The sequence below is a fragment of the Colletotrichum gloeosporioides genome (genome assembly GCF_011800055.1).
Source record: "Colletotrichum gloeosporioides strain Lc1 chromosome Unknown consensus_71, whole genome shotgun sequence".
In the NCBI taxonomy this organism is placed as follows: Eukaryota; Fungi; Ascomycota; class Sordariomycetes; order Glomerellales; family Glomerellaceae; genus Colletotrichum; species Colletotrichum gloeosporioides.
The window spans coordinates 301,395-318,460 of record NW_025544716.1 but is presented as its reverse complement, the minus strand read 5'-3'; the positions used below and the strand labels follow the sequence as shown (position 1 = coordinate 318,460).

General features: G+C 50.2%; 7 protein-coding genes and 1 pseudogene across 8 annotated transcripts; 4 read left to right on the top strand and 4 right to left on the bottom strand.

Annotated features, from left to right (window-relative positions):
• Nucleotides 1-471: 471 nt before the first annotated feature.
• GCG54_00010280 (Cytochrome P450 monooxygenase hmp1) lies at nucleotides 472-2,374 on the top strand (the record flags this gene model as incomplete). The annotated part of the gene is made up of 5 exons (XM_045410206.1): nucleotides 472-603; nucleotides 654-879; nucleotides 927-1,563; nucleotides 1,622-1,735; nucleotides 1,786-2,374. 5 exons carry the CDS (start codon nucleotides 472-474, stop codon nucleotides 2,372-2,374), a joined length of 1,698 nt encoding a protein of 565 aa, XP_045260161.1.
• Nucleotides 2,375-2,721: 347 nt separating this feature from the next.
• On the bottom strand, nucleotides 2,722-3,841 carry GCG54_00010279 (uncharacterized protein; the record flags this gene model as incomplete). The annotated part of the gene is made up of 4 exons (XM_045410205.1): nucleotides 2,722-2,970; nucleotides 3,029-3,139; nucleotides 3,190-3,485; nucleotides 3,532-3,841. The coding sequence occupies 4 exons, from the start codon at nucleotides 3,839-3,841 to the stop codon at nucleotides 2,722-2,724; spliced, it is 966 nt and encodes a 321-aa protein (XP_045260160.1).
• A 1,222-nt stretch (nucleotides 3,842-5,063) lies between these two features.
• GCG54_00010278 lies at nucleotides 5,064-6,676 on the top strand (annotated as a pseudogene). The gene is made up of 3 exons: nucleotides 5,064-5,645; nucleotides 5,706-6,262; nucleotides 6,323-6,676. Coding segments are annotated over exons 1-3 (1,493 nt in total).
• Nucleotides 6,677-7,076: 400 nt separating this feature from the next.
• Nucleotides 7,077-9,329, bottom strand: GCG54_00010277 (Fusicoccadiene synthase; the record flags this gene model as incomplete). Its single annotated transcript, XM_045410204.1, has 5 exons — nucleotides 7,077-7,694; nucleotides 7,751-8,201; nucleotides 8,256-8,630; nucleotides 8,681-8,981; nucleotides 9,041-9,329. 5 exons carry the CDS (start codon nucleotides 9,327-9,329, stop codon nucleotides 7,077-7,079), a joined length of 2,034 nt encoding a protein of 677 aa, XP_045260159.1.
• Nucleotides 9,330-10,829: 1,500 nt separating this feature from the next.
• On the top strand, nucleotides 10,830-11,613 carry GCG54_00010276 (Aldo-keto reductase dtxS3; the record flags this gene model as incomplete). Its single annotated transcript, XM_045410203.1, has 3 exons — nucleotides 10,830-11,046; nucleotides 11,150-11,422; nucleotides 11,492-11,613. 3 exons carry the CDS (start codon nucleotides 10,830-10,832, stop codon nucleotides 11,611-11,613), a joined length of 612 nt encoding a protein of 203 aa, XP_045260158.1.
• A 545-nt stretch (nucleotides 11,614-12,158) lies between these two features.
• On the top strand, nucleotides 12,159-14,416 carry GCG54_00010275 (uncharacterized protein; the record flags this gene model as incomplete). Its single annotated transcript, XM_045410202.1, has 2 exons — nucleotides 12,159-13,332; nucleotides 13,380-14,416. The coding sequence occupies 2 exons, from the start codon at nucleotides 12,159-12,161 to the stop codon at nucleotides 14,414-14,416; spliced, it is 2,211 nt and encodes a 736-aa protein (XP_045260157.1).
• A 66-nt stretch (nucleotides 14,417-14,482) lies between these two features.
• Nucleotides 14,483-15,540, bottom strand: GCG54_00010274 (ADIPOR-like receptor SPBC12C2.09c; the record flags this gene model as incomplete). The annotated part of the gene is made up of 2 exons (XM_045410201.1): nucleotides 14,483-14,859; nucleotides 14,904-15,540. Coding segments are annotated over 2 exons (1,014 nt in total), but the record flags the coding sequence as incomplete, so codon positions are not given.
• A 919-nt stretch (nucleotides 15,541-16,459) lies between these two features.
• On the bottom strand, nucleotides 16,460-16,781 carry GCG54_00010273 (Translation machinery-associated protein 7; the record flags this gene model as incomplete). The annotated part of the gene is made up of 3 exons (XM_045410200.1): nucleotides 16,460-16,554; nucleotides 16,608-16,697; nucleotides 16,760-16,781. 3 exons carry the CDS (start codon nucleotides 16,779-16,781, stop codon nucleotides 16,460-16,462), a joined length of 207 nt encoding a protein of 68 aa, XP_045260155.1.
• Between the last annotated feature and the right edge of the window lie 285 nt (nucleotides 16,782-17,066).

Below are 17,066 nucleotides of genomic sequence, written 5' to 3'. Positions count from 1 at the left end.
CTTAGTCGGAATTCATGAGATACTCTACTCTTTAGCTTTTAGTTCCAAAAGAAACCAACCAATGTTTCATAGCCTCGTAAATACCCACGTTTTTGCCCCTCCCATATGGCTCAGAGCCATGGCCCCGATTTGCACCGTGATCATGTCAGCGAAAACTCAATTTCATCGGTAGCTGATCCAGGTGAACTACGGGCACGAGTAGAATGACTCATTGTTTACCATGTGGAGAAATGTCCGAAGTATTTGCCCCGTTGTTTCAACCAGTTTCCATGGGATTGTGATGTCGCCATCCTAGTCCCTTCTCGGACCGGGCTCATAGGCGGCTGTCCTGGGTGTGTTGTCAAATCAAGCTGCTCATAGTTGTATACCCGCTCTTTCGCGGCATGTAGATGTAAGATAAGTGATTTCATTTGTCTCGTTTGAAATGAGAATGCGAGAAGAGATCACTCTGCGTTATCCTCAGCTTACATAATGAATTCACCAGTTGCCAGATACACTTCTATCGAAGTTCGTTATGTCCCCAATAGCAGTAGTCTCATTTTGAGTCCCATATCTGAACAATATGTCGACCATCATGTAACTGTGAAATGGCTTTACGCATTGGTAAGTCGTACTTGAATGTTGATTAACCCGAGAACTCATCAGAGAAACAGATTCTTTTCAGTCTGGTATACTCAGTGCTTTACAATCTCTATCTCAGCCCCATTGCTAAGGTCCCGGGGCCATTCCTTGCCAAGATATCTCCAGTAAGCCATTTTATGAATTCGTCCTCGAATCTTAGACGAGGGTTTTTCCTGATTACCAAACAGCTATGGCTTATGAGCGCTGTGTACCGGAGACGCCTCAATCATGATATCAAGGCGCTGCATGAGAAATATGGTATGCTCCTTATCGTCTTTTTCCAATAGAATTCGCTAACCTTGTAGGCCCTGTCGTTCGTCTTTCCCCTACTGAGCTTTCTTTCGCAACCATAGCGGCCCAAAATGCAATTCATAGACCTGGAGGCTCAGCGAAAGAGCATGCATTTTTCACCAAAGAAGGAACACTGGAAGCAATGATGGGTGATATCATCTGGCCAGCAACGAATCTTCTTACAGTCACAGATCCCCAAGAGCACCAACGCTTGAAAAAAGCCCTGCAGCCAGCGTTCACAAGCAGTGCGTTACGTTCTCAAGAAAGCATACAGAAAGCCCATGCGTATGTCATGATTTCAAACATCAAGAAATCTGCCGCGAAAAGAAGCTGCATAGATTTGACTCCGTTGATGTCACAAGCCATCTGGGATATTATCAGTGATCTATCATTTGGCGAGCCGTTGCTCAAGGATCAGCTTGGTAAGGCCATCCATTCCCTATTCCCTGAGATAATAACACCAACTAACGGCAATAAAGTGAAATTCGAGACACTCAAAACAACATTCTGCGCAGTCAGTCCATTGCTTGAAGCCTTGCAGGTCTTACTAGCTGTACCAGGAGCACAGACTTTTGCGAAAGCCTGTGTGAGTTTGGTGCCTCTACTTTTCTGGCTTCCGACGAGGGTTTTGCCTTCTGCACAACTCCGAAAGTAAGTGAACTTTCATTTTGTTCACTTATTGATTTTCTCTAACGCAATTGACTGGTAGACGCCTCGACCGTCAAGATCAAAACGAGGACTTTTTGACCGCGATCATGAGATGCAGAGAACTAGGCATAAGCATGACAGATAAAGAGCTCCAGAGTAACGCCTCACTTCTCGTGTAAGATTGTAAGACTCCATGCATTATTCATGCTAATAATAATCTCGCAGTATGGTGGGATATGACACAACCGCTACGTCTTTATCTGCTACTTTGAACTTGTTGCTACGCAATCCCCACTATCTGGAGGCGCTCAAAAAGGAACTTCAAAGTCACTTCAATTCATTCGATGATATGACCGCAGCATCCTTGTCTCAGCTTCCCCTGCTCAATGGTTGTATACAGGAGGGTCTCAGGCTCTTTCCTCCGGCAAATGGCAAAGGCACTAACAGGACATCGCCTGGCGCTTTCATCGATGGCACTTATGTCCCTAAAGGCGTGAATGTTTCTGCCGACATGTACACCATCCAAAGATCCCCTCATTACTGGTCCAGGCCTGATTCCTTTTGTCCTGAAAGGTGGTTTGACAATGGGCCGGGCACAGAGTTTGCCAACGACATCCGGTCCTCTCATTGCCCATTTCTACTTGGTCCGAGAATGTGCATTGGTCGGGCCGTCGCTCTACAGTCCATGCGATTCATAATTGCAGGCATGGTTTGCGACCTAGAGCTAGAGGCTGTGGGACAATATGATTGGGATAATGACGTATCTAACTCGTATCTTTGGACAGACTACAGATGTTTCGCTGAGGTCAGATAACTTCTTGTATAGCTTGCAGATGATCTATCAGATAGATTCCTACAATTAAAAGTGAGAAGGTTCAACCTTACGCTGCGCTACTCGGGTACATGTTGAAGCATAATATATGGAACAGTTTGTGTCCGGAAGATTGCGATTTGCGTTGGGCAGTCAGAGATTGTGAGGTTCAAACAATCAATTGCATCGCTCGCTATGGATAAACATAACCACGACCCTCCATTGATGAGGAGTTATGGGGTACCTTAGTATATGAAGTGGTCATTGTATTTTATGCCAAGGGAGTAAGAATGCATCGTGAAAAGAGGTCAGTTTTGGACTTGTCTAGGAGCCAAAGCTTATTTCATGATCTATTGTCCGGGGTTATAATCAGGGTGAGTCTTCTGGTAGTTGCGAATAATTTTCATCACGCCTTCCGGAGCCGGTACCGTCTTTACTCCCTTTGGCTTCCTCACATCAGTCTCCATCATATCCTTAACGGCAAGTTCATTGTGCTCTTGGAGCACACTCTCGAAGTCCCAACACTTCCGCCAAATATTGGTATCTGCAATCGGGCGGTTGAACTCTTCCATCCAACGGAACAAGTAAACACCAGGATCCTGCGAAGCAGTCAGTCAGATTGTGTGAGTCAATTAATTGGGGGTTGGTGGAGCGAACATTGTGGCAAGTCAGGTGCTCAAACAGAATCATGATGCAATGAGCAGTGTGGTAGGCGTGAAACGGATTGTCGTCGGTACCATTCGGGTAGTAATGGTCATAATAAACAGCCTTTTGAATGTTAGCATTTTCTTGACTTTGGGGCACACAAAAGAATGAACCTTTCTAATATAATCAAGGCAATGTATGTTGTGATACATCGCCGACTTCGCCATGTACGTTGTCTCGCCATCGACGTGGTACTTTTCGGGCATCGGCACAACGACAGAGGGGTCTTTCCGCATAGCAATGATATCTGCCTCCTTGACTGGGAACAGATATTCTGCTGTCACGCGTTCCCATGCCTTGTCAACTTCTTCGCTAGGTTCTGCGCGCCAGATCTCCGGGCCGCCCATCCCGTACTGTGCGTAGCTTTTACGCAAGACCAAGGGAATTTCGATTTTGTCCAGCACCGGGGCTGCTTCAATCAGACTCTGCACCTACAAAACTGATGATGTACTCACAATGCATCGAGATATCTTTCAGTCTCGCGTTGAAGCGGTGAGAGTGCTGCCAAGCAAGAAACAGACTGCTGACGCCAATTTGAAAAAGCAAGAAGCTGGTCATGAACATCGGGCTCTTCATAGCCTCTTTGAATGTCGTGAAAGCTCGTTGAACTCGAGATATCTTCTTAGCCCCAATCAACTCTCTTTCCATCAACGCGACGTCGGACTCTTCGCTAGATCGGCTTCCATGCTGGTCCTTTTCTGAGTCTGCCGTAGGCAGCGCCTCGTAGTCCTTGGAGCGAATATTGAACTTGCTAAATTGAGGCATCTTGCGGAGCAGGCGTTTTTGCAAATCTTGGGGGTTCAGTATGCCTGTGGTACTTAATTGTAGGCTGGTAGCTAGTTCTTTTTGGAGGTTGACTAAAGAAATTGCTCGAGGGCTTTCATGAATTGTAGGGCTTTGAAGGAGTATCTTCGCATGCCGTCTTTCTAATTTCCTGAAGGACCCAAACTTTTAGGTTTGGATCGCTATTTCCTGGCATCCGATAAGCCTCTTCATTTATTCTGCGGACTTTACAGTGCTTTCCCCGGCGAAGGTTTCGATATGCATACATCGCGAGTTTCACCTGGCTATTCTCAATGTCCACGGAAATGAACTACTCGGGTAATTGCAAAATTTGGAATCCGTTAGTATCATCCGAAGGTCAGGTTTGCCGCTGTACCGAGCACGCGGTTTGTTAAGGTACGCTGCATGAAAGCTGTCACTAACCACGCGTCCGAATAACTCGGCACAGCTTGCCACAAGGACTACCTTGCAATTTTCGGTTTTTGTTTTCCGTGCTTTTGTGGTTTCCCGTGCTTGGGCCAACCTCGGAATGAAGTGCCACATTGGGAATGCTCCTTAGAATATACATCGCAATTCAGCTGATCTCCTTTTCACGAGGCAAAGACAAGGTGTACTAGTATTGTCAAAAACCTCCGAATAACAGCTCATTCTATAACTCACCCCCAAACTCAACCGTTCACATAATCTGCTAAGCTTTGTCCAGTACCGTATCCGTGAGATATGCTTAAGTTTCACGAATTCTTTGGAGATCTGTAGCCTCGTCGGCTTCTCAATCGCCAAGATTGTGTGATAACATGAACTTTTAGGTCGGCTCCACATCCTGAATAACTGGATGAAATTGTTCACATGTGACGCCATTTATCCGTGTCTTTCGGACCGTATAGTCGTATTCTTGTGCAACTTCCTACTTCCTTACTCTGACAATCTGACCATCACTCTTGGCTCGTGTAATCCAAAATTGCTTCTCACAGCGCAACCCCTGCAGTCTTTGTGAGACAAGATGCTTACGATAGGAGCTCTCCTCGTTATCCAGGCGGCAGTTCTGCCTCTTGTCCTGGCATGTCACATCTTGCACCTCATCAGCTTTGTCTGAGTATTCTCATGGACCAACACTAACTGAGACAGGTTGCTACTTACTTGCTTGCATCAACCATTTACAATCTTTACCTTCACCCACTCTCTAGGTTTCCCGGTCAGTAAAGTGATGGTGAATCATCACTACACTACATCACTGACATCACTGAAGGCCCTTATTCAGGCCGTGCTCAGGACTTATGGATTTCGCGCCAATGGTAAGATCGAGCTTTTGAGTACATCTCAATCTCATCGCTTACATCTTTCAGGATATCGGGTAACTGGCCTTGGGAAGTAGAGGCCTTACACGCTAAATACGGCGACATCGTCCGCATTGGTCCAAACGAATTATCGTGCGCGCATCCGCAATCGATCAAAGACATTTATGGGCAGTCAAACATCAACCACCCTCAGTTCTTTAGGAAGTTCACAACTTTCTATAAGCAAACTGACGTCGGCGGGTCCATCGGCACCGAAGTTGACCCGCATCTACACCAAACCATCCGGAAACGTTTGGCGCCCGGCTTCAGTGCGAGCGCTCTAAGAAAGCAAAGCGATATCATCATACGACATATCGATTCTCTACTCGACCAAGTCTCGAAGCACGGGGCCAGCCCAGAAGGCATGAACATGAGCCAATGGTTCATGTGGCTTGCATTCGACGTGATTGTTGACCTCTCCTTTGGAGAGGAGCTTGGGACAGTTGAATTAGGTGAGCTTTTGTAAGCTGAAAGTATCGGAACCTAAAAGCTAATAAATTCATGAACCACAGGCCAGGGCAATGATTGGATCAACATGTTGGCCAACAGCGGTTTCCAAATAGCCTTGGGCTACGTAGTTCGTCGTCGATGGAAAGCATTGCAAGATTTCGTACGATCCTGTCTTGTAAACGAGAAGAGCAAAGCGATGCGAACTAAGTATATCGCCAATGCCCGAGAAAAAGCTAGTCGTCGGCTTCAAAGGGGAGCAGATGTAGAACGTTTTGATTTCTTCAGCCACTTGTTACGCGACAAAGCTCCTGAAGCAAACATCGACTTCTTCGCGTCTCAAGGCACAACGCTGGTTGCTGCTGGTACCGAGACCACGTCAACCTTCATGTCTGCGCTCACCTACTATCTGCTTCAAAATCCGCGAGCCTTGCATCGACTTCAAGACGAGCTTCGACATACCTTTCGACAGCACACGGAGATCGACGGTGAATCAACGAAATCATTGACGTATCTAAACGCAGTTATTGAGGAGGGCATGCGTGTATTTGCTCCTGCTCCATTTGGTCTGCCCAGAGTCAGTCCAGGTGCCGAGGTGACAGGAGAATGGATACCAAAAGGGGTGAGTCTATCTGCCTGTTTATTACCATCGGTAATAGCCTTACTGACAAGCCGGGTTTAGACTGTTATTTCCACCGCAGCACATGTAACCTCTCGCGACGAGAGATGGTTTTATAAAGCCAAGGAATTCCATCCAGAGAGATGGCTGTCTCACGGGCACCCATACTATGAGCCCATCTTCTCCAATGACCGGAAAGAGGCTTCCAAGCCCTTTTCTATTGGCTCACGATCCTGCATTGGCATTCACTTGTCATATATGGAGATTCGAATTTGTGTCGCTAAATTGGCTTGGAGCTTTGATTGGAAACAAGTGAGCGAACATGAGGATTTTGTCCGGGATGCGCGTTTGTTAGGACTTTGGAAGGCCGCGCCATTCCATGTGCGCTACCTCCCGTTCAAGGGGCTTGAGGTTTGAAACGTGTAGAATCATGAATCATATACTCAATTGACGTCATTCTCTATATCTTTTAAGTATGCTCATTGTCCATTAGTCGTGACTAGAGTTGCAACAAACCCATGGGTACCCGCATGGGTAGTACCCAAAACTACTCATGGGTAATCCACGATTCCACGGGTACTCATACTACCCAAACTTGTCACAAAAATACGAAAGAAAACAGTTTTCCTTCTATTTTCAAACACAATGATCAACCATACTCAGAAGGCTTCACTTGGTCATCATGAACTTCAAACTTTCAACTCGACGTTAGCCATTTTAAGTACTTTTCCTCTGCGACAATTGTCAGATTTTGGTTTCTACCTATGAATAGCAAAAGACTCAGTTTCAGTCTCGTGAAAAACACTACATTCAGTCTTCAAGCAACGATATCCCTCACACTCAGTCTACCAAGAAGAATTCGCATCACGGGGTTGCTATCACCCAATGCTTTTTCGACCTCGCCAATTGTTTGCTCAACTGCCGTCTCAAGATTCTTCAACCTCTTCAGCGTCAGATCCATAGCATTAGAGCTCTTCAAAAGCCTAATGATGTACCTCTTAGTCTCATGAGGCAACCTCGGAGGTTCTGCAGAGTTGTTACGAGACGTGTTCGCGGCTTGCTGTCTAAAGATGCCCATGATGTGATCCTGATGCTCGGGGTTCTGTCGCAGGGCCAAAATCAGCGGATAAGACATTTTGCCCTCATCAAGATCTTCGCAGAAGCCTTTCTGATCGGAATACTCGCTGGAGTGCAAATTCATGTAGTCATCCCTGATCTGGAAGAATCGTCCAAAGAGATGGCACATCTTGACTAATAATTGGGCTGTGTCACTGGAGGTGACAATGGAGCTTTCTTGAAGCATTAGTCGAGTCAGAAGACTGAACATCGCGCCTGTCTTTGAGTCGATCATTTCGAAGTATTCTTGCTCTGTGGGGATTTGAAGGTGAAACTTCCAATAGAGATCCCAGCTCTGCCCAATGAAGAGATGCTCAAGCTGAGTCAGAGTGTTTCCTGACACTCAGGATTATTGAGCGTTCGGGTAAGCTGGACAGCCTGAACAAACATGAAATTTGCCGTGTTGATTGACTGCGCTTGTCCGAATATCATGTGTGTTGCTGGTAGACCGCGGCGGAGAGGGGAATTGTCCTCTATGTCATCTAGGATGAGCGAGGAATTGTGCAATAGGTCGATAATCTTCTTGATAGTCACAAGCGCCTCGTCATCCACTAGCAACCACTGGTCGAGCGCCTCAACCATCAGTGAACGTAAGCCTTTAGATGGCATAGAGCGTATGTACTGGCATGGAGCCATCAAAGCTCGGTTGCTTAGCGATGGCGAAGTCTTGTTCTCCTCCGCTGTGAGTGCAAGAGGCTCGGAAAGCGCTAGATCCGTCGTCGGATATGAGTTGTGCGACGTGACACTTGAGGTATATGGTCCCGGAGAAGAAACTGAAGACTGAATAGCGACATCGCGAACTGGCGAAGATGAGAAACTCCCGTCGCTGCGCAAACTTTCATCGTCGCTCCATGCATGGTGTCGAGGGCAATTGGCGCACCAGTAGTGATTGCCGGCAACAATTGCTCCGCAAACCTCGATGTACTTCTTGAGATACAAGTCGGCATTGGGATTCTCCCCGAGAAACTCGGTCTTAAGTCGCGCAAAAGTCTGTTCGTAGTCTATGATTTTCTGACGAACGGTCTCTTTGGCCTGCTCCATGGACAGACCCTGAGTTCTCATGAACAGGTGGACGGCATTGACAATTCTAGGATCGTTCGTCTGCTGAGCCTGGCGCCACTCGCGGTCCCAACTCCAGTAGTCGTTTGTCAACACAAGTGCGGATTCAGCCGCTTGGAAAATTGGACGAACAGCAGTTTTCTGCTGCTCGGATATGTCGACTGCCATCCCAAACTCTACCATACTCCAGAATGCCCTATTGAATATTAGCTTTTTCATCATGCCTACGCTGATGCTTAAACTCACTCCATGCCTCCATTCAGGTTTCTGAAGATCAGGTACTCTTCAAGGCTATTAATTTCATTCACGTCACTCCTCTCCATCACATCCAGCCATTTAGATCGGTATGTGTTGATCATGCGCAAGGCTCGATGTCTATCAATCTCCATTGCCTCGAGAAGACACTTTGATATGTAACGCTTCATTTTCATGGAGCGATCAGCAGCTTTGGAACTGTTCCGATTGTCCACTGCGCTTATTTCCATGGCCTGACTAAGGCTCTTATGCTCTTTGAGAGCTTCCTCATAAGGAAGCTCGTCGCACAAATCTGCGAATGACTGATCAGAATTGGCAATGCAGACACTTTGAGTAGCCACACAAACTAACCGTCGTGGATGTTTCCCATGTTAGCCAAATATGTGATGACTCCCAAACGCTCAGGGAGAGACTCCGGGAAGATGAAAGCCCCCCAATTTCCAACGGGACTCCACGATGAGCCAGATTTGTGCTCCCAACCGTCACCAATATAGGCACCCCAATCCAGAATTGACTGTTTGGTGGCGTCATCTGCAAGATCATTTCTATGATGAATGCGGATTGGTAGTGTCGTGAAACAGCCAGTGGACGCTGCCACCTCAGCGTCGATATCGACAGAATATTCCCAAATAGCATCCATGATGCGATAGTTGATTGCCTTGTTGACGTAATGATCCTCCAATGATTTGAGAATGGTGTGATTATGATTTCTCAGCGCTACCAGAAGCTTTTGTTTGCTTTTCCCTCAGAAATGATCTTAGTGACTGGGAAAGCGTCCTAGGAGTTGGGCTTGGCTACGAGCCACTACACCCACGCGGCACGTCGTATAAATCTATGGGAAGCCATTTCCAATGCGCATACAGTAAGGTTCTCGTAGCCTTCCCCGGAGTTGGCCAACTAGGACCCTCCGTAGGCGTTCGGTAAGCTTTCCCGTTCTTCTGGAACAACGATATCATCCCTGATTGTCTAATAGTGCGTGCCTGGACCATGCAGAGTACAGCAGAGCTGATGTTTTGGGGCGTGCTTGCTTTGGCCATGCATTAGCCATGTGTTTGGACTACTTTGATACATGGTGCTCGGCTCATGTGTTTTTACTGGAAGATAGTTCGAAATGGTCAAAATCCAAAAGTTCGGGCTTTTTTCTTCGGAATAGGTTCGGCACAGAGTCGAAGCAGAAGCATACGATCCCCTCGCGTTGGCCCCACTCTCACCCGCGCAACTTTGTTCTATGCAACAAAGCGATGCATCGTGGAATTACAGTTTTCCTTGAAACGAAAATTCTTTCTCCGCGGAACCTGTCCGTGGCCGATAAGAAAAAGCTCAAGAGATGGGGTTGCCATCTGATATTCGTCAAATATGTATTTACCTCGAACTTTGTTGAAGATCCGAAAGTCACACGGACATACGATGGACTGAATCAAGTTCAACGCTGCCATGACTTCTTGTTCGGTGTCCGGATATTGAATGGATTGACCGAGTACGATATGGGAAAGGTCGAGTTCGTCCTAGTCAAGCAGGCGGTCGCGAGAGAGGAACTATGTTCGACGGTGCGCGCTATCTCATTATCCATTCGCCGAGGAGCAAAAGAATGTAGCAGTTAGCTTTCTTCGTTCTGTCACTGGAGGTGTTATGACAATTTCCAGAGCTATTTGACTCTGTTTTCAGAGATCACGTCGTTACACGCCCCCCACGCGACATACCATACCAAGACATCAATCAATCTATGACACAAACCTGAGCAGATTGAACATTTGGTCCTCGCCACAGCATCATGAGCGCATCACAGAGGCCACTTCCTATCAGTTTAAAAAGCTCACTGAGTTCAACGAAGTGCGAATATCGACAGTTGGGCAGATCGGGTTTGCGCGTTTCTGTTCCTATCCTTGGGTGCGCTGGCTTTGGAGATCCTACAGGCATTCGACCATGGGTTCTGGGTGAAGAAGAAGCAATATCTCTTCTCAAAGCCGCATATGACCGCGGCATCAACACCTGGGACACGGCAAATATCTATTCGAATGGATTGTCAGAAACCTTCATCGGAAAGGCTATCAAGAAGCATGCTATTCCGAGAGAGAAACTTGTTCTTCTTACGAAGTGTTTCTGGGCTGTTGGTGAAGACCAATCTGTTCAGCACGCCATGATGCCCGTGGAGAAGTCGAAAGACTATCAGAACATGTTCGGACTTTCGAGAGCGGCCATCTTCAACGCCGTCGACGCGTCGCTACGCAGGCTGGATACAGCTTACATCGATGTCCTGCAAGTCCATCGTTTTGATCCGGACGTGCCAATTGAAGAGACGATGAAGGCCTTGGACGATCTCGTGCGGATAGGCAAAGTGCGCTACATAGGTGCTAGTAGTATGTGGGCATGCCAGTTTGCTCGAATGCAAGTAAGTTGTCATGGTTTCCTGGGGTGTACCTACGAGCAAAACTGACGTAGCGCTACCCAAGCATGTTGCAGACCTCCATGGCTGGACAAAATTCATTAGCATGCAGAATTGCTACAACCTGGTCTACAGAGAGGAAGAAAGGGAAATGATCCGGTACTGTAACGATACGGGAATCGGGCTCATCCCGTGGTCTCCTCTTTGCAAAGGCTGCCTCACTCGTCTTCCCTCTACCGCAGATCGTTCGATGAGTAAGAGAGAGGAGTTTGAGAGCAAGTTCGGCCTTGCTCTTGGTCGCGTTGAGCCTGACACCAGCATTATATCTCGGGTTGCAGAGGTCGCAGAAGGTAAGAAATGGCCCATGAGCCACGTTGCGCTTGCATGGATCAACAAAAGAGTATGCAGTCCCATTGTAGGCTTTACAACTGTCGAAAAGATGGACGATACACTTGAAGCGTCAGGCAAGATACTTGATGAAGGCGACGAGGAATACCTAGAGGCATTGTATAAGCCGAAAGTCGTCTATGGCCATAGCTAAAACCTCTATCCACTGACGAGCCGGGCATTTTCAAATTTGTTGGATAGAGAATCTGAGCCGAATCTTCATTTGGCAGTATGAATCTTATGTGAGATGGAGCTTACGAAGGGAGCCAAAGTCTCTAGACTGCTAACTCACTTCGAATGAGGAAGATGACAATCATTGATACATGGTGAAAGCTCGTAGTTGAGAAGTGTGACAGACTGGTGGAAAACAAGAAAGAGGTCAAACGGATATGAACATCAGTCACTGCATTGAGTGGAAAATCTCGTGACGCATCTGGACAAGAACTTCTCAAAACTTCGAGATTATGTTCAAGACACCGTTTGCCCGGACTGGCCGTGCGCGCAATTAGAGCGCGAACACTGTACACTCCCAAGCAAAGAGCAAAAGTCAGGCGCCCGAGTCCCCCTGAATAAAAATATTAGTAAGGCTCGCCTGTATTGCACGCACTGTGCACCCACCTCACGCATCAAACTTCACCTCAAGCGAATCTTTTTCACTCTCAGCCAGCAACACCAAATTCAATCACATTCACCGCCGAAATGGTGCGAACGCGCCCCCGCAACAAAACGCGGCGCGTAGCCGTCATAGACTACGGCTCAGACGGCGAGCCGCCCGAGGCCCACGAGGACCCCGATGACGACAATTTCGAGGCGCCCCCACCTGACCCGGAAGACGATGAAGACGACCGCATGGACCTCGACGGCGGCGGCGACGATGACTTTGAGGCAGAAGACCCGTCGTCGCTTGCAATTGACGGAGGCAACAGGGATTTCGACGACGAGGATGACGAACGCCCCGCGTACACCAGCTCAGCCGGCCTGCGCAAACGGCAGGCGGACATGGCGGCGCTGGAGAAGTACCACGCCGACGGGCGCCCGACGCGGTACTACACAGGTGCGCTGAAGCGCGGCCAAAGGAATCAGATCTTGGACTACTTCTACGGGCCCGATGAGGAGGCGATTGGGATTGCGGGGTGGTTGTTGAGTCGGTGGGCGGCGTATGGGGTCTTGCCGAGCAAGGTGCCTGGGGGCGATGCCTGTCCTGTGTCGAGTCCTTGGCTTGAGGAGGGGCATTTGGAGGAGCAGGCTGAAGTCTCGAAAGTGTGGTTTGCGAGGGTGAGCGGTGGGGAGGGAGTGACGGACGCGGAGAGGGAGATGAGTCGTGAGGAGGCTGAGGAGTGGAGGGTGAAGCCTGACGGCGTGTTGAAGATGCTTCTTGGACCATACCCGGAGCAGAAGGAGGTGCAGATTGCGCCCCATGAATGCTTGGTGCTTTCGGAATCCGGGCTGCCTATGGAAGGAGAGGAGGATGAGAAGGTTGCTGGGTGGATGTTCGATGTCGGTGGCCTTGTGATCAGTATGGACTGGGCTCTCAGAGGAGAAGGGGACTCGCAGATTCTCGCGCTCGCTGTCAGCCCGCACACTGACCAGCAGCTCGATGCCGAGGATGCTGTTGATGAGCAGAAGGGCACTATACAGCTGTGGGAGCTCCACGGTCGGACGGACAAGAACGGCATGCTATACCCGCAGAACCGCTCTGCAAAGCTGACCCGGACTGTCTGTTCGGAATGGGGAAGAGTTAAGAGAATCAAGTGGTGTCCCATCCCATTCACGGACGATGGCTCACTAGGTCTGATGGCACTACTCTGCGGTGATGGTCAAGTCCATGTCGTCTCAGTCAAAGACATCAACGATGATGAGCAAGACTCCTTCAGTAAGTCACTCTTTCCCTCGGCGGAAACATACTCTAACACCAAATAGCAAAGCTCGAACACGAGATCGTACCCCTGGGCCTCCCTTCGGAAACAAACGTCACAGTAACCTGCTTCGCCTGGGTCACCACGAACCGCATCGTAACAGGCCACTCCGACGGCTCTCTCACCCTCTGGTCCATCGCCCCGCGCGTCTGCCTCTCCCGTCACGACGTGCATTCCACCTACGTGATACACATCGACACAGCCTACCCGTCAAACCCATATCTTGTCGCCTCGACCCCGATCGCCGGCTACACCACTCTCGTCGACCTGTCCGACCCATCCTGCGAAAGGACGAGCTTCCCCTGCTTCGCTATCAGCCCGCAGCCGAACCTCCTGCAGTGGAACGATCATCTCAGAGGATTCTTTAGTACGGTGCCCTCTGCAAACCCGCTGAACGCGTCGGTCGGGTTCATCCACTCGAGATGGTACGCGGCGCAGGTGCGGAAGGTCATGGACGGGGACAGGCTGCCCACATGTCTTGCGGTGGGCCTGCATCACCCGTTCGTGCTGGTTGGATACCTTGATGGAACGGTTTGGGCCGCGAATCCCGGGAACAGGATCTTTGCTTCAAAGCATCACTTTGGGCACAAGATCAAGGTGTTGGAGCACACATACATCCCGCGCGAGAGGCTGCCACCATCGGTCCAGCAAGTGAACGGCGACGGGCAGGGATGCCGCGGCGTGTCGAGGATCTTGCAAGGCTTCCGCCCAGTTCCCAATGTCAACCCTAAGGTGGATACATGGAAGAGCAAGGTCGCAACCAACAAGAAGAAGGACAAGAAAGGCAAGGGAAAGGCCAAGGGGAAAGCTAAGGGGAAAGCCAAGGCTGGTGCAGTGGAGGAAGAAGAGGATGCGGACGTGCAGGGCGGCCAGGAGGAGGGCGATGGACACTTCGCTGATCCGACAAGGGCGGTTCTCTCGGAAGCGTTAACGAGAGTCACGACTATGGCGTGGAACCCGAACCAAGAGACCGCGTGTTGGGCTGCGATGGCTATGGCCTCAGGACTGGTGAGGGTGATGGACCTGGGCGTAGAATGCTAGACTTCAGCATAAATGATACCCTTTTATTACACAATTACTTCTATCTTCACATTTACTCTATCGGGTTTAACACTGCGACCCCATGACAGTGTGGTGGTAGTCAAACGCCTTCGCCATGCCGTACAAATGCGTCGCCGCTGCGAGGACCACGAAGAAGTGGAAGATCTGGTGCGAGCTGCCCCAGATGTCAAAGGTGCGAGGGTAACTCCGCTCAGGCCATCGGGCAGCGTACAGAAACGCGCCAAAGATGTACATTGCGCCGTGCAGGACGACCCAGCTCAGGCTCATGCGGTTTTCCATTTCCGCCCGGCCGTACACGGTCAGGCCGTGGATGACGGGCACGACGCCTGAGGTGCCGAGGGCGACGAACATGCAGGCGCGGAAGGTGCGGTACTGAGGCGTGCGGAAGTGCTCGAGCCAAGAGACCATGCCGCACCCGAGGCCTAGGAGAACAATCTGTGAGATGTGAGAAGGCGTCTACGGTGACTAATATAAGAGGATGGGTGGCTTGCCGTGCTAAGGTAGACCTTCATCAAGTTGGTGTGGCAGAAGAAGCCGTAGTACAGCGCAGGCACGTAGCTACCGACGATGAGAAAGACGATGCCGGAGTAATCCAGCTTGTTGCCCCATTTCGCGACCTCCGGCGAATGGTTGCAGAGGGCATGGTAAGTGGCGGACATGCCGAGGCAGGCCACGGCGCCGGCGAAGAAGCAGGCGAAGACGAAGAGGTCGGTGGCCGATGCGGACTCATAGCGGGGGGCGATGACGGTGTACAGGAACGTCCCGCCGAAGAGGAAGGCGACGGCGCCGAGGAGGTGGGACCAGATGTTGACGGACTCGTTGTGGAGGTAGCCCAGACTTTTGAAGGAGCCGAGGTAGGAGTTTGAATCTGGGCGGTAGCCGGAGATGATGAAGGCGTTGTCGCGGCGCCAGTGGGGAAGGTCGTCCCAGAGGATGAGGAGGGCGCGCTCGATTTGGTGTTCGAGGGCTGCGGCTTTGTGTTCTACTGTCTCGAGAAGGGAGTCATTGGTGTTGCTGCTGGTGTTGTTTGGTTTGCGGTTTTTGAGACCGGAGTCCTCGGCGGTTGCGGTCATCTTGCGCGATGATTTTGAGATTAAACAAATCTACAGTCTGGTGTACAATGAGTGTGAAGTAGTCGACATGAAAGCAGTGAGTCTATGTTGTGCAAGGTTGAAGTTCATCATGAGCTGTCGCGGATGAGTGGGCTTATACGTGGTGGTGATGTTCCCTTGCGGCGGGTCCTTAACGGGTGGGATGCGATGGAATTGTTGGGATTTCCACATGCTGAAAAAACGATGGCAACGGAGCGGCTCCGAGGCCGTTGAAAGTGCTCCGATCGGGGACTCTCAGCTGGCGCCAAGTGGAGGGGCGGACACCCGGGCAGCAGGTCACCGCCCATGGGTCGGTCCGTCGGTGAGACTGCCCACTGCGGCGGAGCAGTTCCCCTGTTTTTTCTTCTTCTTTGGCACCATCTTTGGACGCGAGAGGCGTGCAGCGCCGTGAGACACACTGAGACGGACACTGGATGGAGACGAGGGGTGCTGTGCGAAGGGTCTTGTGGGTAAAGGGATCAGCATCTGCACGCGGGACGGGAACCAACTCCAGACAACCGTCCCATGGGAAAAAAACATACGAGATTCCCTCTCCCCCAGTTCATTTGGTTTTCAAGCATGTTGTGTCAACCCAAGTCTCGCGACCGAGTCAAAACTGCCCTAGGATTCAGGTGGTGTTGGCTGTGCACTTCAAGGCATGAGAGACATGTCGGGCGTGCGCTGGCATCACCCATGCCCCACGCACCCCCGGAGCGCATCAGGCGGCTCGAGTTTATTCTCTTTGGCAGTAAACTTGCAGGAGTCCGTTAATCATTTCATTGCATGCTCGTGTAGGTATGTAAAAGAATGCGCTCCGCCTAGCCGCCTGGAAAATTGCTGCAAAATCTGCCTGTCTGGTCGGAAGCAGAACACGCTTGCTGGCTGGCTCCTCGCGATAACTCCTGTCTCGCCTTGGATGACCAGACACCGCTTATTTCTTGCCGGACTTCTTGATGCCCTGGGCACCGGTGTTCAGAGGTCCCTTGCCGCCAGCCTTGGAGGCCATGTCCTTGCGAGCCTTCTCCTCTGTACCGTCGTTAGCAGGTTGCGCGATCGAGGCGTTCCGTGGTGGAACATACCGGCGCGCTTCTTCTCGAGGAAGGCGAGATCATCCTCGTCGAGATCCTTGTTCTGCTTCTTCGCGGCCTTGAGAGGCTTGGCCTTGCCACCTGCAGAGAGTCTGTCAGCATGCGAGAGAGAGGCAACACGGAACCAGAAACAAAAGACTGACCTTCGCGGTTTGCGCCACCCATTTTGAAGAGTTGTCGTGGGTATCTGGGACGTGGGTCAACTTGGGCGTGGAGTGCTGAGGGTAGCAAGGCTGGCGTCGCAGATTTCGATGTCGAGAAAGTCTAACGGGGAGAGAAAACGAGAAAGACGCGGCGGCGCAGAAGAGGTCGAGCGTGGGGTAAAAAATGCCCCTCCTGGAGAAATCGGTCAGCGGCAAAGGGTCCACGGATAGAGCGATAGATTTCTCGATAATCTTACTTGAGGTAGTTAGGTATTCACTTATCCATTACAGGTGATCTCCCCACCTT